At 37.7% G+C, this 26,759-nt stretch overlaps 1 protein-coding gene across 1 annotated transcript in view; it reads right to left on the bottom strand.

The window, feature by feature from the left end:
• Positions 1-1,049: 1,049 nt before the first annotated feature.
• LOC5565050 (coatomer subunit beta) overlaps positions 1,050-26,759 on the bottom strand; it is a 28,762-nt gene continuing 3,052 nt past the window's right edge. The window contains exons 3-7 of the mRNA XM_001649342.2: positions 10,704-12,213; positions 9,060-9,877; positions 2,367-2,640; positions 2,201-2,306; positions 1,050-1,467 (exon numbers count right to left, since the gene is read on the bottom strand). Coding sequence (XP_001649392.1) covers positions 1,393-1,467; positions 2,201-2,306; positions 2,367-2,640; positions 9,060-9,877; positions 10,704-12,213 — 2,783 coding nt within the window. The 3' untranslated portion in view covers positions 1,050-1,392. The remainder of the gene's footprint in view (positions 1,468-2,200; positions 2,307-2,366; positions 2,641-9,059; positions 9,878-10,703; positions 12,214-26,759) is intronic.

Raw genomic sequence — 26,759 nt, 5'->3', positions numbered from 1 at the left:
GTAAACTTGTTTTTCATAGTAAGAACAGCAAAAGTAATATAATAAAACCTATATGAAACTGGAAACCAAAACCAAGGAAAAAATTTATTTAAAACATTTTCAAATTACTTTTGAGCGCTACTGTATATCAAACTGTTAGATTAGATTATCCTTACATTTCAGTCAGTAATTAACATCAAACTTTGAATTGAACTTCTCAATTCCAATTTTTTGTTTCAACCCAGTCACTAAGAAAAAGAATTAAAAAACATATAGGGGGGGGGGGGGGGTGCATGATATGCTACGTATTTTCCAGGGGGGAGTACCAGCATTTGTGACCAAATGCTACGAGGGGGGAGGGGGTGTAAAAAATCAGTGAAAAAATGCTACGTCATTTATGGACGGCCCCTTGGGTGGTCTCCAGTTTCTAATATTTTAATATTTTCTTCGTTTGTAATTTGATAACAAAACGATACACAAAATCACGATAATCTCAAAAATCTTGGACACTTCAACACACCACTGGTTACACGGTTTTGGGTCAGGGTATTTCCTGAATAGCTGGCACGTTCACGCGACTTCCAGCAGTTGACGAACCAGGAGCCCAACGCGCGCGGGTTCTCAAGCTCCAAGAACCAACTTTCCAATCATTGTCCTTTGATTGTTGCCGGGTCTGTTGTCGTAAAATCAATCAGTGTGCTCTACTTTTGCTCTTCTTGATCGGTGAAGAGCCTTCAAACGTCCACCTCACCAGGGTTGCGCTACCTGCATCGTGCTAGATTGATTGCCTCCTCGGTGCTGACAAGATACAGCATTGTCCGTTTGTTCTTTGCATAATGATCACGGCCATTGCAATCCGAGGATTTCTGTAGAACTTATGTAATAGTCGCGCAGTAATCTCTGCGGTCTCAAAAATGTACATCAGGATTTACTGGAAATCGAAAAGGTAAAAAAGTAAGCTTGATGCATAAAACAAGAAACTTTGCAGACCAAAAGTAGACTTTTTAAAGACCAAGTCTATAAAAAGACACCTGCTACCATGGCATTTCTTTCGATACACATTGAACTGGTTCGCATATTGTGGAATATATATTAATAGTCAAATAGTTTGCGTAAACAATAACTTCATGCATGAGTTTCTTATTACCAGGATGTTCAATTTGTATATCTGCATCGCTATGTTTGTGATAGAACGGTGTGTATTTATAGCTGTAAGTTACTTTTTGCGTAATAGTCTCTTTGCACGTCATCCGAAAGTTGTTCTAATACTAGGCATATTGTATAGGAATGGGATTCTACACACTATGTTCCGCTCTTTGTCCCTCGCAAGTGCAATCGTTCAAATTTGGAATACCGGTATAACAGCGCATTCCGAGCAAGAGATAAAATTTAAAGTTTAAAGGAAAACAAATCCTAAGCCGCAACTGGTTTTTCCTGTAGACACTTTTGTGTATGGTTGATTTTGTCGCCCAAGCTGAGAGCCATTCCCTGGTAAGTGAAAGAAAAAAATATAATGCTGATTTATGAATGGATACACAGCGAAACAAAAATGACATTTTTGTGTGTCTCAAGGATCAAACTATCTGTCTCTAGTAGATTTAGGGTTGCTGTATCTGATGCCGTTCTCAGAAATGTTCCAGCACGTCACAATTTTTAGCTACAGCTTGCCAAAGTTGTATAAAACACTGTTTTAATTGATGTTTATATGAAATTTAAAGTATGGTTTGTCAAACGTTTGAGTGATCTAAGCCATCAAGCATGTAATAGGACTTCAACTTTCATTTGAGGTAAAATTTGGTTGAACTTGTACGAATAAATTTAGATTAAATCGAATTTTTGAACATGTTTGCAGTCTTAATACAAAATTCTACTTTTTTCTTATATGACAAAAAAATACTTTTCGAAACTATCAAAAAATAATTTTTGAGCATCGGAAGTATCATGAACTTTGTTGATAATAATTGTTATACACATGAAGTTTGAATTCTGCGGCAAATTAAGCGAATAAATTGCCATACAAGCTGGCAAACTTGCACGCAAGTTGGCTGAAATAAGCAAATTCAGCATTTTCAACAGTGCATATTCCAAAAACTAGATGTGCTATGATTTTTTTGAAAACGGCAATGGATTCAGCAACCCTTAATTTAGTAAATCGCGGTATTTTGGTGCTTGAGACAAAAACGTGTTCCGCAGTGATAGCGATTGCAAGGTGGATTCATACCTGACTCTTGGCACGTATCCTAATGTGTCCAGTGACAGGTGCGTCGGGACGATCCAGTGGCTTCTCAATGCTCAAATTGGCCAGAGCATCTTCTCCAAAGATCGATCTGAAATAGAAAGATATATTCAAGAAGAATTCTGCCTGAAGTTCCAACCGTCGATCATACCTAGCATACATATTAGCAGCCATGAAACCGCACTGTCCAGAAAGGGCTTTTTCCGGCGTCAGACACTTCATGTTGGTTGATTTGAGAAGCATTTTCAGATATTCGTGTAGATCGGTAAGGGTGGTGTTCACCGATACTTTGTTCTCCCACTCAAACTCAACCCACATCGAGCGGAACTCGGTGTCGGTGCAGCTGGCGGGTAGAATATAATCCATAATGTCAATGTGGATAGTGTTGAGCACTACAACGTTTGATGATCCGGTGGTGTCGTAAACTGAAAATAAAAATGAATAAAATCAGGCTTTATCGTCACATATTCTTAAACATTACAACTGTACAACGCATTTTTGAAGGCCTTCGCCAGAAGCTACGTCTATTAGCCCAGTTTGGATGTTGACATCGTCGACTTCGTCAAGGCTTGTCGACATTGTGCGTCCATAGCCAGATCGTCTCCTCCCTCACTCTTCACCGGCGCCGTGGCTCAAACCAGCCGCATTATAATGGTTATGAACTTGTAATGTACGGTCTCTAAATAATTCTTATTAGCAGGTAATTTAAATACAGGGTGTCCATTTAAAATCAGTTTTCCAATTCTCGGATTTTTCCCGGATGCCTAAAAGTTTAAAACCGGATGTTGTTGGACTTTTTCAACAAAAAGTTTTGATATTTTATCTGGCTTTAAAAAATTTGAGTTTTCAAACTATGGATTTTGAAGCAATGTCTTCAAATACATAAGCTTTTTTTCATCGATAAATTATATAACATCATTTTATGCAGTAAATGAAAACCCGACTTTAGTTTTTCATTTATTTATAGGTATTCCACTAAACCGCTCGAAGATGTATTCTAGGCAGTTTGATAACGTCAAAACAGCATTTCATTTATATGCTATAGTTTCAAATATTGGAAAACATTAGCTATGTAATTGCAATTCCATAAATATTGAATTAAACAGAATAGAGGGTTATTTGAATCTAATCACTAACTCTTAGAAGATTTAAATAAATTCTCCAGCTGCTTGCTTTTATAAGTCAAATAATAAATCAAATAATTACTAAACATTTGCAACTTTTTCGTTTTGTCAAAGTTTGACAGTCAAACTAAGTTTTGTACTCAAATTCCGATCATGATTCCAAACATTCCAAACACTCGATTTTTGAAGAAAATCGCTAAAATTTCTATACAGGATTATCAATTCTTTCATGATTTAAGTCATCTACGAGGAGGGGATAAAAATAAATAAGGAACAAAAAAATAAAAATGGAAATAAAGTTATTTTTTCAAATTTTATTTTTAACGATAGTTGTTAAACTTTTTCCAATTGTCATCTAGATCATTATTTTACCTGGTTTTTACCCTAAAAATTAAATATGGATTTTTTTTTCTCCCCTTCCAAATTTTCGGATTTTTGAAGGGGGGGGGGGTGACATAAAAGAAAATTAATATTTGTATCAGCCTTATCATTTGACTTATTATGTAATATACACTTTGACAAAAAAATGAAGAAATTTTAAAAATACTTCAGACAAACAGGTATGAAGTCTGTTCCACTTAGTATTTGTCCGCTTCTTTTTAATTAATGGCTTGCTTCTAGTTGTTATATAACGAGAGACTTATTTAAACCTTTTGGTCCGGAACAGTGGTAAAAAATAGATGGAACGAGATAGACGTGAGAGAATTACGCCGAAACACAAGGGTAGTCGGGAGAAATGATCGCAAAAAATCTTGAATTTACAAATTTCGAATGAATAAATATAATATACAAGACGTAGGTTGGGTGCAGGTTGGGATAATTTTAAATAGGATTTCGGAGATAAATTCACTTGCAAGTAGATGATTTGGCTATGGAAGAAACACATTTTTGGTGTTTATCACAAGAGCAACAAAATGAACTAATTTACAATCGAATAGAATTTTGCCGTTCATTCCATCGCTCAAAGGTTCTGTAAATTTCTGAAGCTACCATCACAGTCGAGATGGTATTAAATGGTATGGTTGAACAATAACGTCGTTTTTCGTGCGAAAAGTTTAGAAGTATCAGACGGGGTTGGTGGTCCAATGGCTACCGCTTCTGCTTCATACGCAGAAGGTCATGGGTTCAATTCCAGGCCCGTTCATTTCCTCGTACTTTGTAATTGTATCTTTCACTTGCTTCTATCTACCACTCTTAATATATCACAGTTGATCTACAGTTACTCAAATTCATTTTCGTACGGGGCACTGTTGGTATTAAAACTATTAACCCTCTAATACCTACCCAAATTTTTATTTTCGATCTAAATATCATTTTCAGTTATCTAAAATCGTTTTAAACACGTTTTGGGTAATGATTTATTTTTATTCGCAAATCTATGAATTTTGGTTTTTGATTTTTATAATTTTTATTTTTGAACATCCTTATCCTTTTTCATTCTTTCTTGAAGCCTCTTCTAGTTACTGATTTTAAGTAATAATAAAAATTCAAGTTTTTACGGTACTTTTAAAAATATAAAATTTTTAATTTTTTTCTGGACTTTTTTTTATTCTCCTTGTAATTAACGGAAAAAAAACAGTGTTGAAATTATTTGAATACCATAAAGCTCTTCTTTTGAGATAGATTGATCGTAGAAAAATATAATATGTACGATTTTTTATATTACACGTTAAATGAACCTCAGGCATTTGTAGGTTATATAAGAATACAATTTTTCAAACAATTTTAAAAAATACAAAAAAGTTTCAAAAGTCATAAAAAACTTTTCTTATATGCGTGTTATGAGTCAAGGTTTATGCCATAAATAAAATCATTTTGATTTCCGAGCTACGAAAAAATACACAAAATTCCAAAGTGTACCCCGTCTAAAGGCGGGGTTGGGTATTAGAGGGTTAAATGGTTGAGGTCGAAATACGCGTATCTGTCAAAGGATACAAACTCTAGTGGAATTAAATGGTATAGTATTAAATTCGGTTTTTTCATCTACTTATTGAGTTTATGTCTATAATTGACCCAATTCCATATTCGTACACCTAACAAAAAATAAATAGACAACATTCAAAACTAAATTTTAATGGACTAGATGATTGCTTAAGTTCTTCGTTGTGTTGTTCAGATGTAGTAGCGTACATTTGGAAAATTTATAAGCGGACATATTTGAAACTTAAGTAAATTTAAGAAAAATATCCTTTTTCCCTTTTTTTTTGCTAAAATATTCGGTAAGTCGAACAATAACTTACATTTTTTCAACATCACTTCCTTAAGAATAATTACTGCGAATATTGCACAAGTTTCAAAAAATTATAATCAGTTTTAGAGTAAGTAGCTAGGAGGACAAATTATACTTTTGAATCTATAACTACTATATACTATTCACTACTAAGCCCCTCGGTTATCTTACGCGGATGATCTGAAATTGTTCTTACGAATACGCTCAACTGCTGATTGTTTGTACCTGCAACAACAACTTGACTTGTTTGCCAGCTGGTGCTCTCTAAATGGTATGGTGGTGAATCCAACAAAGTGCTCCATCATAACGTTTTCCAGGAAAAAGCGATCAATAGCGTTCCCTTATAGTTTGCTCGGGACGAGTCTCGAACGTGTGGATCACATCAAGGACCTAGGTGTTTTCCTTGATTCACAATTATCATTCAAACAACATATTTCGTACACGGTCAGTAAAGCTTCGACAACTCTCGGTTTCATCTTCAGAATCGCCAAGAATTTCTCAGATGTTTACAGCCTGAAATCGCTTTATTGCTCTCTTGTGCGCTTGTGTGGTTTTTTAAAATTGCTCTGAAACATTTCAAGGATGCTGACTCAAAAGCTGGGGAAACAGTCCCCAAATTGCTCAATGTAGATAATTTGGCCAGTCACCTCTCAATTTCAGTGATCAAAGCTTGTCGAGATCACAACATCCGGTTTGTGTTCCTGCCTCCTAACAGCACACACTTTTGCCAGCCTCTTAATGTTGCATATTTTCGGCCGCTTAAGATCAAATGGAAGGAAGTGTTGGTTGAATACAAGACCAAACATAAGGGAACGGTTCCGAAATTCGTATTCCCAGGACTCCTTAAAAAAGCCCTCGATAGAATGGACAAGGCCAGCGACAATATGCGGGCAGGATTTAGAGCATCAGGTATTTATCCGTTGAATCGTTTTCAAGTCCTTAAGAAGCTGCCATCGACTGAGAGCGAGGCAGGTAAGAACGCAGACGAGTCGTGGTCAGCTGCTTTCGTCGATGTTCTAAAAGAAGCTCGATTTGGAAATGAGTCAGTCACCCAAAAACGCAAGAAAAGGATCCAAGTTGAACCTGGCCAGACCGTTAAGGTTGAGGATATTCTTTCATCAACGAACAAGGAGTCCAGCAACGAAGATAAGAAACCATCTACTGGCAATTCAAGCAAGGAGGATCCTTTGTTGGTTCCAAAAAAAGAAAATGAACATTATGTCATATTCTTGGCATTTTGATACACTTCGGAAGGTGTTTTTCCAAAAGTTACTGAGCTCATATCTGGCCAAAATTTGCATCGTATTGAAGTGCTTCTTATTGCAAAGTTTCAATAGAAGGAAACCGTCCATGCCAAAGTGAATCGTGGAGGTGCTCAAGTAGTTATTTACCCTACCTTGTGCGTGGAAGGATTGAGCTTACAATAAGTTACGATAGGGGCTGTCCATCAATTACTTAAAGGATTATGTGGGAGGGGAGGTTGAGATTCCTTAGATGCCTTACAAATTATTTTTAATTTTCAAACGGAGGAAGGTGAGGTTGAACAACTCTCAAAATGGCCTTACGTAATTAAAGGACGGCCCCTAATATATGTTTTACGGTATCAAACAAGTTATTCATTTTCTAATCGTTTAAAAACAATTTTCAATAGAAATAATAAAGAACTGTAATCGAAAATCATTTTATCGTATTGTTGCATGTTACCCCTTATGTGGGGTAACTTGCAGAACGCATATTTTTAGATTTTTCTGAGTAAACAAAGTACGATATATGAAAAAAAATAGTGTCCTACAGTTTTAAACTAACCGTAATTAGTACACAACACATTTTTACTTTTCATTGAAAGCTGAAATACTTTGAGAAATATTGAATTGAAATCGAAAAGTGTTGCAAGTTACCCCGTTTGACGGTAGCTAGGAGTAGATATCGACAAATTATACTTTTGAATCTTAGGTACTATAACATTTATAACAAATCCAAAACCAAAAATTTAGTCAATTTCTTTATGTATGACTCCTAAATGGAAATACATAATCCATAGTTAATGTTTCTATCAAAACATTTTACTACCAAACATGATTATAGAGATTTATAAAATTAATATTATTGCCGTAACCGCAACACAAACCTTTTTTAAAATGATGAAAACAACAGGATATATTCTAGTAAAATATATACCAATGCTCTTTGCTCGTTCAAATTATTTTGTATTTTTCTTATAAAATCAATAAATTGCAAAATAGTGTGCTAATTTGAATATTAATTCAAAGATAATTGAATATTGCGATAACATCAATTATGTGGAGGTATGTACAGCGTAGTTTAGGGTACTTTATTGTAAATATTGTAAATTGTAAATTTCTATCAGAGCTCACGAATATAATTAATATATTGGATTCAATGACAAAAATGGACGCTATGGTTGGAATTATTGGATTTTATAGCAAACATCTTTGGAAAACTGGCATTTCTCATAATTATACCTAAATTTCATATATATTCGCTAATAAATTGTCTAAATGTACTTCACTATATCTGAGCATCATAATAAAACACTTCAGCAATCAAACAGAGCTATTAAATTTAGCTTTGAATGTTGTATCTTTGAGTTTTGGTAGGTGTACGAATATGGAATTGGGTGAATTTTAGACATAAATTTAATACTTTTCCATGATTCCAAAGCTGAATGTAAATGGAAACATTTTGTGATTGGCAAGTAATAGATGACACCTATTACATTTAATGTGGATAAAGTATTCTAAAATCAATACATAATTTAACAGTTTTTTACTAACTTGATCTAAAAACTGTATCCTGTACGATTATGAAATTGGGCCACTGTATCACAGTTCATAGCATTTGCTAGAACCCGAGACGGACAAAAAAAAACCGATTCCCTACGCTTCCATTCTTCCATCACTATAGCACCTTTCCTTACGCCTGATACATAGGCAGTCTGCTAACCAAACAGCAAGCCTCTCTGCCATAAAAAATACGGACTCACCCCTTCATCCTTCCCGCATGAACTGGCGTAGATGTAGTGGTATATACGGTCTACCGTGGGAGCCAGTGAATGCATCCTCAACTCCTTCCCCTTCCCCTCATTGGTCAGCATTCTGACGTAGCAGGCACCATTGTTGCCTAAAAATAGAAGATCACCAGCACTTATACACTGAGGGTGTCTGTTAATCCCAAGCAGTCATCTGGTTGGTTCCTTGTTAAGTGCAGCTGATCTGGCGATACTGGTGTAGCAACCACAAGCGGCCAATCAAGCTCAAGCTCATTCTAAGTGTTTCAGTAGTATAGTTTGATATCAACTGAATCTTGATGTTAAAACATTCAAAATGTGAAAGTTTTCGAGAAAACACATATGGCCAAATAGAGACCACTATAGCCATTACTGGTACACTTTTCCTATGTAATATTTTCAATACATTCAACTCAAACCCGACGAAAATGGCACACGTCCAGCTTTATGTAGACTACTTACCAATGTTTCCAAAAATTATTCCGTTTTCCGTTGACGACACCTTGACATTGGCCTTGATGTTGCAGAAATCGTGCGGCGCCAAGACAACGGGATGCGGCCGTTCCACCAGCTTCAAGTCTCCAACCGTGGCCAACTCTAGGGTGCAGTTTTGTAGTGTATCACTCGTCTGGTTCACAATCAGCACATCCAGAACGATATCATACTGATTGACGTGGACATAGGCTTCGGCGTACACCGGATCCGAGAATCCAGTCAGTTGGGTCACTTTGTTCAACTTGTTGTTGGGTGAAGCCACATCGGAGAGAGTGGTGTTCTTCGTGCCGGCAAGGGCTTGGTTCAAACTCGATTCGAAAACGTTCTCTCCCAGCTGGTCGTTCTTTCCGTTGGCCAATTGTGTAAAAGCAATCGGGTCGTCCGGCTGGATTTTGGCGGCCGTTTTTTGCTTATCCTTCTGCGTCTGTTGCTCCTCGGCATTCTGAGCGTTCAACATACCAGCCAAAGCGTCTCGGCAAGACTGCTTGAAGATGTGCACAACTTCGGGCGTACGCTGGCTAAGAGTTTTCAGGCAGAGGAAAATCCTGTCCATATCGTCGTTGGTGATGGCCTTCGTTGGCAATCCAGATTTTCCCAGGTGAAGAATCGAGCTCATAATCAGCATAGCGCTTGTGCAAAGACGATTCTGCTTCTTTTCATTTGGTTCCAGATCGATGAATCGCAGCACCAATTTAGTCAAGGTAGAGGCGAGCGTTGCCCCGATGAAGAAGTCGCCATCCATCAAGTACTGGCGCAGTGGCGGACGTTCCACCTTTTTAGAGACACTGAAATTAGGTACATGAAAATAATAAACATTAGGAATATTATTCACAGAAAATGCATTGTAAAGTCAAAATACTGATTCTGCAACATTCCCCAGAATTCCGTTCCCCAGACTGTACCATCCCTAAAAAAACTGGATAGCATCACTGCATCAGATCACTGCTCATTCAAGTATAAAGTATAAACATGTTTTAATAAACAACTATAGAATCGAGTCATACTGTTAAGTTACAATGTACACTAAGGTTTTTTTACACGGTCCCCCGTGCCGTGCAAAAAAATTCCGTGCAAAAAAAACCGTGCTAATTATGGAATTTGTGTTAAAATAAACCGTGGTAACTCTAGAATCCGTGGAAAAGGTACCGTAATGGTAATTCTGAAATCCGTGTGAATAGGAAAAAAAAGCCGTGTTAATTCCGAAATCCGTGTAAATAAGTAAAAAAACCGTGTTATTTCCGAATTTTGTGCAAAAAAAGTACCGTGTTAATTCCGAAAGGCGTGTAAAAAAAGCCGTGTAAAAATAAAGCGAGCAAAAAAAACCGTGTAAAAAAAGACTTTAGTGTATATGAAATCATATGCCGCAGAGTAAGAGTAAGAATAAGCATATGCATTGATGACTGTACAATTCGTAGTTCCTCAGGGATTCATCTAGTGGTTCTTTCCTTCCAGAAACAGGAATTTTCATAAAGATGGCATTAAAAAGAGATCTACTACCAGCTCTGTAAATACTTATCTGGGAAACGGTTTATTCTGGGAAGTGAAAAACTGGCAAACATTTTTCGGAGAAAAAGTTTACAGAGGTATGTTACACGATCAAAAAATACTCACGGAGCAACACTGAAAGCGCTCTGCGTAGCGTACGTTCCATCCGAGGTGACCTTATTGTTCGGAACAGCGCCAGCATTCGGAGTCTTATTTTCATCGTTTTCGCTCTCATCGCCTGCCAGCCTTCTCTGCTCGGCTTCAACAATGGGCACCTCACCCAGTGTTTGATTGACAATTGCAATCACATCCATAATGTCCTTCGCAGAGGTGGCATACTCTCCCAGGATCCACAGGGCGGCCCGTTGGATTTTCGAAGACTTGATAGCCGGGAAAGCTTCCAGTAGCTTTTCGATAACGAGTTCCTGAAGATGTGGGAACTTTTGAATGGCTTCCCGTACGAAAATGAGAACATCCGCGGCAGCTAGCTCATTGGAATCGGAAAGGAATTCCACCAGTACTGGAATTACGGTGGCAGCGACATCGGGGAATTTGATGCAGCAACTATGAAGAGTTCTAACCAACAGCTGGCGATACTTTCCCGTGTCTTCGTGTTCGATATTGTGTGTCTTGGAAACCTCCTTCTTCAGAACCAACACCATTTCTTCTATGTTTCTTGACGAAACTAGCTCCATGGCAAGAGTAAGCGTTTTACGACGGACCTCAATATCAGTTGCAGACAAAACTCGGAGGATGTCCATCACCAATTCCTGCATAACTCGCTCCATGTTTTCGTTTTCCTTCAATGCGATTAGGCGGTCAAGTACAATCAGCTTTACATTGTTATCGCTTTCCTTGATAATCAACTCGATGTAACAGCTGACGGCAGCTTTGATGGCTGTCGGTGCCGTTGAAAGCGTGACCAGTGTTCCAGCTGCTTCGTAACGAACCGCATTCGAAGAAGAATTCAGCAAATTGTAAATGCATCGAATAAAGCGAGATCTTTCGGCCGGATTGGCATGACACACTTTGTAGATGAGCTCCACGATGACCAATTGCAAGATGTCACCGAAATTGTTCACCTGATCCAGACACGAGGCCAAATAGTTCAAAGCCCTCTCCTGATCGGCATGCAGCAACATGAGGAAAGCATTTCGCTTGCAGGACATATCCTGCTGTGTATCCAAAAAGTTGGCAATCAATTCCGGCCCGTCAGGAACCAGCCATTCGAAGTTTTTGTAGATGGTGAAAATAGCAAGCACGGCATTCCGTCTGACATACGAATGGCGATGCTCCAGACAAGCCCGGATAGCCGGCATCAGGGGTTCCAAAAGTTCCGGCTCTTTCAGTTTGCACAAAAACCGCAATGTAGATCCTCGGAGAAACTCGTTGGGATGCTGGAGGTCCTTCCGATAGGCGTCGCATACCAGAATCATCTCCTGCAGCAGCTTGCCATCGGGAGAAGTCTTCGGGACGATTTCCCAATAGATCAGCAGCAGCTTCTTGATCGTATGGTTCTGCAACGGAAGCACGAATCGGATGATGGTCATCAACAAACTCGGCAGACGTTCACCATTCAACAGAAGCTGGATTACTCTCTTCAGGGTATCAATTTTCACATTCAACTCGCCCTTTTCTGAAACAGAATGAGATATTAATGCTTGTATAATACGGTTCTACATAAATCAGGATGGCCACTCAAAAGTAGAAAGGAAGCTCTAGAGTATTTCCCGGTTTTCGGTCTCGGTCTCGGTCGGGATAGAGAAAACAGATGTTTTTTGTTCAAATGAAATTCTTAAAACAAGCATTTTTTTTTTGATAATTGGATTGGATTTAATTGCTATTTAAGAAAGTTGATTAGGAAACGTTATAGTTTTCCTCAATAAACTCGTGAAGTTATGATTAATTTCAGGATTTATTCAAAATTCCTAGATTTGAGATTTATGCCAAATTTTGCTATTCGAAACATGATGTGACCTGATTTCAAAAAAATAAATTTTAAATACTTCTTCTTCTGCTTGGCATTAACGTCCCAACTGGGACAGAGCCGGTTACTCAGCGTAGCGTTCCAAAAGCACTTCTACAGTTAGTAACTGAAAGCTTTCTTTGCCATAGTTGCCATTTTCGCATTCGTATATCGTGTGGCAGGTACGATGATACTCCATGCCCAGGAGGGTCAAGGAAATTTCCATTACGAAAAGAACCTGGACCGACCGGGAATCGAACCAAGACATTTTCAGCATGGTTTGCTTTGTAGTCGCGGACTCTAACCATTCGGCTAAGGAAGGCCCCAATACTACAAATACTACTAGTTTTTAAACTTTCATACTTTATAGAGTTGCGATAAATTGAACAACAAAAAATCGTTTGGTCTCAAAAAAATGTATTATGTATTTAGTATAAAGTATGAGTAACTCTTAGAGGCAAAGTAAACCTTAGATTTTGTAAATAGTTGAGAAAATCTATGCTGCTACAAAAAGTCAAATTACCATCGAAGAGTGAGTAGTGGTGAAAAAAATGAAGAAAGCGCATAAGATGCAGTCTGCTTATCCTACACCAGAAGAATCTGAAGTCATAGACGTAAAGTCTAAGGAGATACAACGATTCGTTCATGTAATTCAGATCGAGTTAGGCTATGACTAGTTTAGTTCGTGACTGTGAGTGGGGTTCCGGGTCATTTGGCCGAATTCTATTTGACCGAATGCCGTTTGGCCGAATGCCATTTGACCAAATGCCGTTTGGCCGAACGCCATTTGGACGAAAGGATCATTTGACCGAATGGCCATTTGGCCGAATTCCGTTTGGCCGAAATTGAAAACAATAGTGAACTTCAGTTGGCATGCAATGGTGAAAGAAGAAAATCCTTAATTTAAGCAATTGTTCACACTTAAATTAGAATGCCGAATCTCGGCTAATTTTAACCGAGATCCGCACAGCCGAGAAGTCGGCAAACGAATTTCCTGGGATCTCAGTAAATAAAAGCCGAGTATCAGTAAATCGTGCTTCGTTGCTAAGCAACCGGACAAATTGTTAGCTGAGTCTCGGTTAAAATCGGGAAACCGAGATTCGCACAGCCGAGCTCGTGAAAAAAATCTAAGTGTAAGGTACCGCGGGGCAAGTGGGTAAATGGGGTAAGTGAAAACAATATTTCACTGAATATGTGAAATAACGTTTTGAACTCATGCGTAAACCTTTGAGGCCATTGAGAACATTACGATAGGTAAGATATTTCTGAGATTTTTCAGCCATTATTGCATAATAGAGTGAAAAATTGTTAATCTGTCAACTGTTACTCCGTAACAAGTTGGCAGCGTACAATCTTATTTTAATATTTTCAGTGGAAAAAAGTTGCGGAAAACAATTTCCTGTACCACTGCTTAGTTGTCCTCTGTGACAGTTTTAAACCGCAATAAAAAAAGTTTTAGAATTAATTCGACGTAGACCTAAAAATAACTAAATTTAAACTCCGTCAATTTTCTTATCAGGTGGGGCAAGTGAAAAGTTTATCATTAGAGATTGAATTTGTGTTTTCTCTTTAAGTCGCCATAAGTAAACATGGTTCGCAATTATCATAGAAAAACATAACGTGCTGATAATTCAAGAAACACTATACTCAAGCGTTAAAAGCTATTAGAAATCATGGAACTTCTCTAAAAGATGTTGCCAAACATAAAAATATTAATATGTCTACTTCGGGCAGCCAATTAAAAGGAAGACGTTGACTGAAAAGTTGCAATATTAGAGAACACACGGAAATCTCGTGGAATGTCTATGTAAAGCTAGTTCAAAACATAAAAATGGGATATAGGTCTATCCACATAAAAAAGATTCTAAATACGTTATTGAAGGATTCCGTTTGATTTCTCCGGAAGAGTTATCCGACGTCATATCCGACTTTCTCAAAAACAAATAACGAGCGGTGGGAATTATACAGAGCAGAAATGCAATTGCTGTACTATAATGTAAGAACTAACATTGGAAATGTTGCAGTTATAATGTTGTCGAATCATTTCAACTAACATAACTGAACAGAAGAAAATTCAAGTGAAAAGAATAACATTTTCTTTGTTTAAATATTACTTATGTTATTGTTCATTGGGAAGCCTTAACAAATGTTAAAGCTTATAGAAATCGTGGATATAACTGTTTATTTTTGAATTGATTATTCAAAACGGTAAACTTTTCACTTGCCCCACTTTTGGGGCAGGTGAAAAGTAAGGAGACATTTTTCAAAAACTTTTTCTGTATTTTTTCTTTAACCCTCTAATACCCAACCCCGCCTTTAGACGGGGTACACTTTGGAATTTTGTGTATTTTTTCGTAGCTTGGAAATCAAAAAGATTTTATTTTTGGCTTGAGCCTTGACTCATAACACGCATATGAGAAAGGTTATTTTTTACTTTTGAAACTTTTTTGTATTTTTAAAAATTGTTTGAAAAATTGTATTCTTATATAACCTACAAATGCCTGGGGTTTATTTAACGTGTAATATAAAAAATCGTCCTCTTATATTTTTCTACTATAAACCTATAACAGTAGAAATGCTTGGTGGTATTAAAATAATTTCAAACCTGTTTTTTCCGTTAATTACACGGAAAATAAAAATATTTTCAGAAAAATATTCAAAATTTATTATTTTTAAAAGTATCTTAAAAACTTGAATTTTTATTATTGCCAAAAATCAGTAACTAGAAGAGGCTTCAAGAAAAAATGAAAAAGGATAGGGATGTTCAAAAATAAAAATATAAAAATCAAAAACCAAAATTCATAGATTTGCAAATAAAAATAAATCATTGTCCAAAACGTGTTTAGAACGATTTTAGATAACGAAAAATGATATTTAGATCGAAAATAAAAATTTGGGTATTAATTTTTCATAAAAATCAATTTCAGCATGCTGCTTATATTTGGTGGGAGTCAAGCTAAAAAATATACACGACCTCATTTGTTTCAATTTAAAGTCTCTAGAATTTGAAGAATCTCAACTATGCGAATTCCATTACCCACTTGCCCCACGGTACCTTATTCCACTCTTCTGCTTGCGGTCATAGCTGCCAGCAGAGGTTTTTGCATTGCATTTGTAGTCAGCTTATGACAGTAAATAAAACGGTTCACGACTTATTCGTTCTTCTGTAACATCGATTTGCTTTGATGCTTCGAATCGTACTAAGTAAATTAATTCATAGTTCCAGCAACCACGAGTTTAAACTGCTTCTTTTCACAACGGAAAAACAGTGAGAATTAATCTTGGAGAACAATAACATCTCAGTTAAGTTAACCCTTGCGCTAAAAAAAGTTTTTTAATAAGACTCTTTGTGAGCGTATTATAATCCATAATTCCAATAAACTACGAAAAATATTCAAATATATAATGCAAATAATGATGATACAGTAATGTCCCGATTTTGTCAGCCCCATGCTGCATTTATGGTTGACAAAATCGGAAAAGAGCTAAAATCGGGAATTTTTTTTTCGATGGGTTTCAAGTTTTATTTTAACTTACGGACTTAGTTTTTTGATTTTTTAAAAATAGTCATTGTTTTTTAGCCATTTTTCATACTAAATCCCTTGAAAATCACGTTTTCGACGCATTTCCACCCATACAAAATGTATGAGAAAAAATTCACCGATAGAATATTTTAAAACCTTCCGATTTTGAAAATATAGACCAAATACTGATTTCTTGCGAGAAAAAATCCGATGTACATTCGATTTTTATAATCGTCTGGTTCAGACATAGCGTGCAGTATAGACGTGTTTACTCTGATTAAAATAAATACAGTGATACCTCCATGAGTCGATGTTCCATGACTCGATATCGACTCATGGAACCATACTAAAAAGAAAATTTCATGGTTACTATGATGGTCCCTAGAAGCAGCTTTCCAAAGGATTGCTGTTCCATTGCTCGATATTTCCATGAGTCGATGGTCCCTTCAATATCGACTCATGGAGGTTTCACTGTATTAATTTTAGGCTGACAAAATCGGGCAAAAAAGATGCTAAAATCAGGGGTAGACAAAATCGGGTCAAAAAGGGTGCTTAAATCGGGGGTAGATATAATCGGGGGTAGACAAAACCGGGGGCTGACAAAATCGGGTCATTACTGTATCAGTATAACTACAAAGAATTGCCGATGATTTAAAGAAGGTAAAATTTACAATCAAGAATAAGCTTAATTATTGCCAGTATCTATGCAACCAGTACAAATCGAAAGAATAGCCAATGTTTAAAGGAAGGAAAAATTTCTGATGAAAATCACTTCAAACCCTAGTATACCGTTGGTAACTCAGAAACGAACCAACCATTAGCTTAGAGTCTTGACGCGAGTTCATAACTTCGTCCTGAATTAACGGGTCGTTTTAATTAATCTCTTGGAGCACTAATAAAGCGACAAACATGTCGTTCGGTACACATCATATAAATCAAAAAAAAAAAAATATTAGCTGATCAGCTATTGAGCCACACTTATGAACTATACTCATAAGCGTTGAAACAATTTGATTATTTTGAATGGCGTTCGGCCAAACGGCGTTCGACCAAACGGCCGGACACCGTGAGGGGGAACTTCAGAACAAGCAATGAGCCATTTTACAAGACGTTTCGGAACAGCTGATCGCCGCAACGGCGTCAATTGACAGGAGACCTGGGATTAAATCCTGCGTGATTTTCACTAACGCCTCATCTTACCAAACGAGGACATGGAGAAAATGACAAAAATGAGATCCAAACATGTTCGTTACTGCAACATTACACCTAGTTATTGTATCAGCTACCTCTTTGTTACCCATATTGCACATAAAAAAGCACTTTTGTGATCAGAAATATTTTAATAATTTTTCTCCATTTAAGTTTTCGCCTGGATGAAAAGCTACGCTAGAAATGCGCACAGTCATCAACCATCATCATCGCGAAAACTGACGCCGATGATTGAAAAATCCCAGGTCTCCTGTCATTTGACCAGGCTTCGTAAAATGGCTTATAAGCTGATCGCCGAAACGGCGTCAATTGACAGGAGACCTGGGATTAAATCCAGCGTGATTTGTCTTGCTCTTTAAGTTTAAATAGCTCATCCATATATTTGTTTTTTTTTATCATCAGTGTCGCTTCGCTGATTGAAATAATAATCTCGCGGTTTAAAAATTATTTGTAATAATCATAGTTATCATTAGGGTTTTCATTAAGCATTTCAAAACAAGCCTCAGTCGCCACCAATGTTTAATTTTTGTCTCGCCAATGCGATAGACTAAGATTTATCTCTGTTCAAATAAATATGCTAGATGTAAGAACGGAAACATGTCATAAAATTTCTGCTCAATGTTTAGTCTGGTTAACCAAAGCGCATGAAGCGATAAGCGCTGCGAAGTAAGGCAATTAATGAATTTAGACCCTTAGCGACAGGATGTTATTCTAAGATGCAGAAACAGGCCTTGCAAGAATCTGGAAATGTTTACCTGTCTTAGGTTTGTGACCTGTCTTAGATTTGTGTGCGTCCTTTCTCTCTTTCTTTATCGAGACGGGGAGGTGTCAGGATGAAGGATGCAAAGGAAAATAGAATAGTTATGATAATTAGGCGTGGTTAAGATAAGGAAACAATCTAGCATAGATTTTCTAGAAAAAAGGACACGTGGGAGAAGAAAATGTTCTGACTCATTCTCCCTTTTGATAGGAATTAGGTTTTTTGCCCTATTGGAATAATTATGTATCGAATAGAAGTCTAGTTTCATTGGTATTGTAACGAACTCGAATTGTATTAGTTTCAGATAGTATTTAAGGCAAGTTGTTTTCAATACAAGATCAGTTCATGATCACTACTGAAAAAGGTACGAGTTCCAAGGAACTTTTTTACTACCTTTGAAATATCCGAACTCCAAAAACAAGTGGTCGACTCTCTCCGGTAGGAAATTTCTACCTTTTACGAGAGATACAAATCCGCTCCCTGTTTGGGAGAATAGTCAAAGAATTTTTACGGATCTGGGAAACTAGATCTCGTTCTGCGACTTAGAGGAATTCCTTCGCTTCCTCTGGATTTGGACCGTCCCCCACATTTTGGTGGCTCCAGAGAGGACTTGGAGTTTTGTTTTGGAAAATTTGTTTGAATAGGTGTGCTGACGCCTTACAATAAGTCAGCAAAGAAGACAATCCCACAAGGGATTAGTGCAAACCCAGAGAGGACGTGAACGAGGAATGCCGATTGGGCCATTGGAGCCAGAAAAGGAGTCAAGCCAGTGAAGCTGCTCCCATTGGGTCATAAGTGCCACCAGGAGTAGTCCGCATAGGAACTCCAAAAATCAATTCAAAAGAATTGATATCCTTCAAAGGGAAGGATACAGAAGGCAATCCACGATAGGAACGCCGATTGGGCCATTGGAGCCAGAAAAGGAGTCAAGCCAGTGAAGCTGCTCCCATTGGGTCATAAGTGCCACCAGGAGTAGTCCGCATAGGAACTCCAAAAATCAATTCAAAAGAATTGATATCCTTCAAAGGGAAGGATACAGAAGGCAATCCACGATAGGAACGCCGATTGGGCCATTGGAGCCAGAAAAGGAGTCAAGCCAGTGAAGCTGCTCCCATTGGGTCATAAGTGCCACCAGGAGTAGTCCGCATAGGAGATCCAAAAGACTACTCTTAGCTCACCATTTCTCGATCATGACCACCTTGGATGACGAGATAAATCATATGGTTGAGTACTTTAACGAAATTGACAAACAATTCGAGAAAACCAAAAAAACGATAAAATATCAAAACTGGGCTAAATCCGACTTGCCCATTGGAGTAATTCATTCGTCGAAAGCCTTCTCCATAAACCTTTGGGTCGGAACACCCAAGGAACGGACCATCAATCAAAGCGTCACAAAGATTGTTCCCCTCAAAGCAACTAGAAGGATAGGACCAATCAGCAGTCTTCAAAAAATCCCTTTCCAAGAGCTGCTGAGATTTAAAATCACCAGAGCAAGATTTGTTTCGCGCGCATTTTTGGTTCAAATCCAGGCATGCAATGAATCATGCCACGTGTATGGGAGGATTGAATCCCAGGATTCAATCCTTGATCAATTGTTTGATGGTGAAATGAATCGAGCCAGCATTGATATTTCTGGCAATGTTAACTGAAAATTCCTGCCAGACAGGACGTTTGGGATGAGTCTATCGTCAATTTCTGACAGCCTTCTGACCTAAACATATGTACTGAAATGACTTCACATTTAGATGGGACCGCTTGCTTTTAATCAGAGAATATGAATAAAATGGTATCAGAATTTTAGAATTGACATTCACAAGACCACGACTTAATTTACCAATCATAGTGCTGTGATGGTCAAATATTACACTTAACCAAGGCTGGTAATGACCTTCAGTAGAGCCAACTAGTAGGGTGGTTTGATACAACTCTTGGGCGTTTCAGATGACCGATATAATTTTATTGCTATCCTTACTACTGCGCTTCTCGTTCCATAGGCTCGGTGCTTCCCAATCCCCATAGAAACGTCGAATATTCATATTGGACACGAGGAACATTTTGTACTATTTCATTCGGGGAGGGTGCTGTATTCTTGTATTCAATCAATCTCCAGTGCGCTTTAATGATTCAATCCTGAGATTGAATCCTGGTACAAATCCCGCACGCTGAGATTGAAAAATTCAGGATTCAAAACGATTCCGCTCATTGAGCTGAATTCAAAGCATGCTTATTTGAATCTTGGAGCAGAAGGATGATCTTAGAAGACTGCCAATCAGGCGTCAATAATCAAAGGAAATTCAAATCCGTCGACTATCCGCCCTTCCGAGAGGGCCTAGTTTGGGACGGTTCTGCTGAGATTCGTGATCGTCTTGGGCTCCCGCCTCAGAGCAGGCCAGCCAGACGGTGCATAAAGCATCTGATCGAAAGAAATTCAAATCCGTCGACTATCCGCCCTTCCGAGAGGGCCTAGTTTGGGACGGTTCTGCTGAGATTCGTGATCGTCTTGGGCTCCCGCCTCAGAGCAGGCCAGCCAGACGGTGCATAAAGCATCTGATCGAAAGAAATTCAAATCCGTCGACTATCCGCCCTTCCGAGAGGGCCTAGTTTGGGACGGTTCTGCTGAGATTCGTGATCGTCTTGGGCTCCCGCCTCAGAGCAGGCCAGCCAGACGGTGCATAAAACATCTGATCGAAAGAAATTCAAATCCGTCGACTATCCGCCCTTCCGAGAGGGCCTAGTTTGGGACGGTTCTGCTGAGATTCGTGATCGTCTTGGGCTCCCGCCTCAGAGCAGGCCGGCCAGACGGTGCGTATATCATCCCAAGGGATAGCAGATAAGAACAAATTCAGAGTAAGAAGTTTATACCCTTTATCTTATTTTTAAACTAAAGAAATGAAGAAATCATATTTTATTAAGAACAGAGTTGGTCACTGTCGACTTTGTGACAAACCGGACAATGAAGACTTATTTATGGTAGCCTGTGATGAATGCGATCGCTGGTTCCACGGAACCTGTGTTGGGCTTACACAGGCTCCACAAAAAACTGAACGTTGGGTCTGTGTGAAATGTTCGGACATGGAAACCTTAATAAAAGGCCTCACTTTGAAGGCGGACATTAATGTAGCACAGAGTTCAAAGTCTATCGATAGTGATCCATATAAGCACTTAAATAAATCTCTATGTAGACCTTCTCTGATGGAGCTTCCTTATTTTGACGGATCACACAAGGTGTGGCCAAGATTTAAAATGACATTTGATCAAACAACCACTGCAGGTGGTTTTGGTGATCTTGAGAATTTGAATCGTCTGCTTTAAAAGCCGTGAGCTCTCTTATGTTAGATCCCAATAATATCAAGGTGATAATGGAACGCCTTGAAAATAGATTTGGGAGAGCCGAGATGGTATATGCAGGGCTCTTAAAAGATATATTTCAAATTAAAACCCCTCGATACGACAACCCTCATACAATAGTCGATTTTATTGGAGCAATTGGGAATTTAATTACTAATATGAAGAGTTTGAATAAGCCGGAGTATCTAAACGACCAAAGATTACTTCGAGACTTAACTTCAAAATTACCAGGAAATTTAAAGGGAAGATGGTTAGAGTATCTAGAAGATCAGAAGTCTTTGGCAACACTTCAAGCTCCATACACATCACCAACTATTTCGGAATTTTATGATTGGCTTGTGCCACATGAAAATTTAGCTACGGTTTTAATATCGGAACGCGAACCTAGAGCCGAAAAGACAAAACAAATTAATTTTCACGATAAAAAAGTTTTGTCAACCAAATGCTTAATTTGTAAATCAGCTCACAAACTTACAGATTGTTTTAAGTTTAAGCAGTTTGATGTTGTTAAGCGACGTGAAATAGCCTCAAAGGAGAAATTGTGTTTTGCATGTTGCAATTCAGTTACACATATGGCATTAAATTGTAAATATGCGAAACCTTGTAAAATTAATGGATGTGGTAGAAAACATCATCCGTTATTACATTTGAATCAAGATTTTTCTAAAGGTGGGAAGGAAGAAACAGTTAATTGTCATCTTAGACCGAAGAACAAAATATTTTATGAAATAGTTCCTGTTATTTTGAAACACCAGGACAAAGAAATACGAACTTTTGCCTTTTTGGATTCAGGATCTTCTGCTAGTTTGATTCAGCAAGATTTAATAAATAAACTAGGAGTTGTAGGCGTCAAGAGTCCTATGACATTAGCTTGGACAAATGGCAAAACCATTCAAGAGAAAGGAAGTCATGAAGTTAAAATACAAATTAGTGGTTTGAATACCAAAACTTACACCTTGAATAATCTTAACACAGTTGATAAATTATCCTTGCCTATTCAATCGTTAAATAAAGAAGAAATTATGATTCGATATCCATACCTCAATGACATTGATATTCAGGGATATTCTAACGCTCAACCAAGGTTGTTGATTGGACAACCACATGCTTTCCTTATGATTGGCTCAGAAGGAAGGTAAAGAGGTTTTAACGAACCAATCGCTAGAAGAACTAAATTAGGGTGGGTCGTACATGGTCAACTAAACAAACATCCTAGATCCACCAAGGTTAATCATATTTTTATGATTAACGATTTTGAATCTAAAAACAACGAGGCGGCTATGAGGGAGATGATGTCAAAGTATTTTACCACTGAAGGATTCGGAGTGAAAATTCCAGGGGAACAATTGATATCTAAGCAAGATGAACGAGCAATTGAGATCATGAAGAATACTACTAAACCTATTGGGAAGGGCTATGAAATCGGATTACTATGGAAAAATGAAACCACCTCATTTCCTGATAGCTTCCAATCAGCTTTATCAAGATTACTGATTCAGGAGAAAAAGATGAAATCCAACCCAGATTTACGAACATGGTACAACTCGAAGATCGATGAATATCTTCAGAAAGGTTACGCCAGAAAATTAAGTCCCCATGAGTATATGACAACTACAAAGAAAACATTTTACTTACCCCATTTTGTTGTTGTAAACCCGAACAAACAAGAGAGAAAACACCGGCTGGTCTTTGATGCAGCTGCTAAAGTTCAAGGTGAATCTTTAAATTCCAAACTTCTCACGGGTCCTGATTCTACCGAGTCGTTATTAGGAATTTTAATAAGATTCAGAGAGAATAGATTTGCTATCACGGGAGACATTCAAGAAATGTTTAGCCGAATTTCGATTCGAAAAGAGGACCAAGAGTCTCAGAGATTTTTGTTCAGACATGAGTCCAATGCAAGACTCGATGTTTATATCATGAATGTTATGACTTTCGGAGCTACATGTTCTCCAGCATGCGCACAATATGTAAAAAACTTAAATGCTTCGAAATTTGCGGATCAGAATTCAGTGGCAGTGAGAGCAATCATAAGAAATCATTATGTGGATAATTATCTAGACAGTTTTGAACATTCAGATGAAGCAGTCAAAACCATTACAGACGTTATTGATATTCACGAATATGGTAATTTCCGTATCAGAGATTTTGTGTCTAACTCGGTTGAAGTGATGAAAAAACTCCCAGAGAATCGTCTATCCCATTCAGAGTTTGTCTGGCTTGGAAATCCCGAAGAAGCGTATGAAAAAATTCTTGGCTTAAATTGGGATTTCAAAAACGACGTTATTAAAATAAATATAAAATTACCTAATATCAACGAAGAAATACCTACCAAAAGGAAGGTACTTTCGATGGCAATGAGTGTTTATGATCCGTTGGGACTTATTTCTAACATTACAATAGAGTCTCGGATCATCATGCAAGAGTTATGGAAAACAGGGATCACATGGGATGATCCAATTCCTGAGGATATAAACCGAAAATGGATGAATTGGTTACAACGCTTAGGCACGTTGAAAGACCTCGAATTTAAACGATGTTACTCGACGGGCCATAAGATAGTAAGAAGAGATTTACATGTCTTCTGTGACGCTTCAGAGTTAGCCTTTGCCTGTGTCATTTATTTGGTAACTACACATGTTCACGGAGTAGATGTGTCATTAGTAGCTGCAAAATCTAGAGTTGCTCCAACTAAACCTTTATCTATTCCACGTTTAGAATTACAAGCTGCTGTTCTGGGGTCTAGGCTAGCACAGACCGTGACAGAACAATTAAGATTATCAATAAACGAAACAATCTTTTGGTCTGACTCAACTACTGTTTTAAGTTGGATTAATTCTGAAGCCAGGAAATATAAACCTTTCATTCAACATAGAATAGGAGAAATTCTTGAAACCACTACAGAACGACAGTGGCGTTATGTGGACTCAAAAAATAATCCAGCTGATGAAGGAACAAAAATAATCCTAAACAATTCCATTTGGATTACTGGCCCAACTTTTCTCAAAGAGTCAGCATCAAGTTGGCCGGCAAGAAAAATCAAGGGTAACACGACTGAGGAAATAAAGCCAATTTTCCTAATTCAACACCCGAATAAACCGATCAAGACTTTGTTTAACATCAACTGGTGTTCCGATTGGAGTCGTTTGAAAAGAGCTGTATGTATTGGGATTAAATATATAGATTGGTTGAAGTCTAGATCCAAAGGATCGACCTTCAATAATGCAATAACATCCAAGGACATGGATATGGCAGAAAAATATTTAATCAAACAAGCCCAAAAGGAAGCATTCTCTGAAGAAATATTCAATTTAAGTAATGGACTTCCATTGGATAAGGAAAGTCGTATTCTTAAATATACGCCAGTAATGTTTCCAGATGGCATAATAAGGTCTGATACTCGCTTTAAGAATGCAAAGTGTAGTCCTTATGAAATGAAGTACCCATACATTTTGCCAAAAAATCATCATGTATCAACCTTAATCATAAAAGACTATCATGAGACATTTAAACATCAAAAAACGAATACAGTGCTAACGGAGATAACCCAAAAATATCGCATTATGCATTTAAGATCAATGCTAACAAAAGTTACCTCCAACTGTCAGTATTGTAAAAATAAAAAGGCTGAACCGCAAATACCAAAAATGGCAGATTTGCCGCAATGTCGAATGCAACCATATTATAAACCATTCACTTTCACAGGAGTGGATTATTTTGGACCCTATTTTGTATCAATAGGACGTCAATCCCACAAACGATGGGGAGTGCTCTTTACATGCATGACTACCAGGGCTATATATTTAGAATTGGCTAATGATTTAAGTGCAGACTCATTTATGATCTGTCTAAATAGCTTACAATGTAGAAGAGGAAGAGTTTCAGAATTGTATAGCGATAATGGGACGAATTTTGTAGGAGCTCATAATGAGATGAAAGCCATTCAATATCGCTTAGCCAATAAAGGCATTCAATGGCATTTTATTCCTCCAGCTTCTCCCCACTTTGGGGGCTCCTGGGAAAGATTGGTAAAGGAAGTAAAAAGCTTATTACCTAATAACACCATGCCAGAGCATGTTTTGCGTGGACTTTTAACCGAAACAGAAAAGTTAGTAAACAGTCGCCCCCTGACGAATATTTATTTAGAAAATGATGACGATGAACCTCTAACACCTAATCATTTCCTAATGGGATGTTCAGCAACGTCGGAACCCTCATTAGACGACGTCACAATATCAGAAGCCACTAGACAACAGTGGAAAAAGATCCAACATTACGCAAAATCGCTCTGGGATCGATGGGTAAAAGAATATCTACCTACTCTCGGAAAACGATCAAAATGGAATTCAGATATTCCACCTATTCAACTAGGAGATATAGTGATGATAATGGATGAGGATCGTAAAGGAAAGTGGAAAAAAGGTGTGATAAAAGAAGTTCACACTGCTTCAGATGGTCGAGTAAGATCGGCTGTTGTGAAGACTATTGATGGGGAAACAAAAAGACCTGTTTGCAAGTTAGCGGTTTTAGATGTAAAACCCCCGGTAAATGATTCTAATATAAATAAAACATATAAACCGACCCAATTTGTCGGTCATGTACATTCGGAGAAGAACAAATCTTGTGGACGCAAGCTGAAGAAAATAAATCCAGAATGGGGAAAACGAAAATTTGTTGATATCGACAAAGTGAAGGAGTTGAGCTCGAAAATTAAAGCGCCTAAACGCCAAAAATTTAGAGCTTATACGTGGACACAACTGTCCATAATACTGTATTATTTTCTAATGATTTTTGGCCAAGTGTTCTGTTTCGACAATCGGGGATTAATTGCCTTTGATTGCGGAAATCCCGAAATAAATATGACCAGTTATTCGTTGATGGATGTAGCATCGTGTGTACCACCAACAAATAACATCACGACTAAAGAAGTTCAAATCCAAGTACTTCAAAAGAGTATCAAAAGTGAAACTAAAGCGTACCAATGTAAAGTTATAATTAAAAGAAGTATTAAACACTGCGGGATGCATTCACATACTTCTGATTATGAAAGAGGATATGAATACATCGTAAAAGATTTTACTTCCGAAGAATGCCGTCAGTCACAAGCCATGGGAATTGTGAAACTAACGCATGACCACCAGTTAAGAGAAATTAAGCGAAACGCAACAACACGAGGAGAAGCTCTCATTGTTGGAGCAGTGTGGGGAAGCAATTGTAAGGGTGGAACATACAGAACACCTATTTACACATGGGTTGATGCATTAGTTTATTATGAATATGAAATCACTCTGCATGATTATATTGTAACGGTGGATTCTGAAAATGATGCCATATATCTCAAGAATGGTCTAACATGTAGGTATTCTCAAGGG

Source organism: Aedes aegypti, chromosome 1 (assembly GCF_002204515.2).
Source record: "Aedes aegypti strain LVP_AGWG chromosome 1, AaegL5.0 Primary Assembly, whole genome shotgun sequence".
NCBI lineage: Eukaryota > Metazoa > Arthropoda > Insecta > Diptera > Culicidae > Aedes > Aedes aegypti.
The sequence above is the reverse complement of the archived record's forward strand: the minus strand, read 5'-3'. Positions and strand labels throughout refer to the sequence as shown.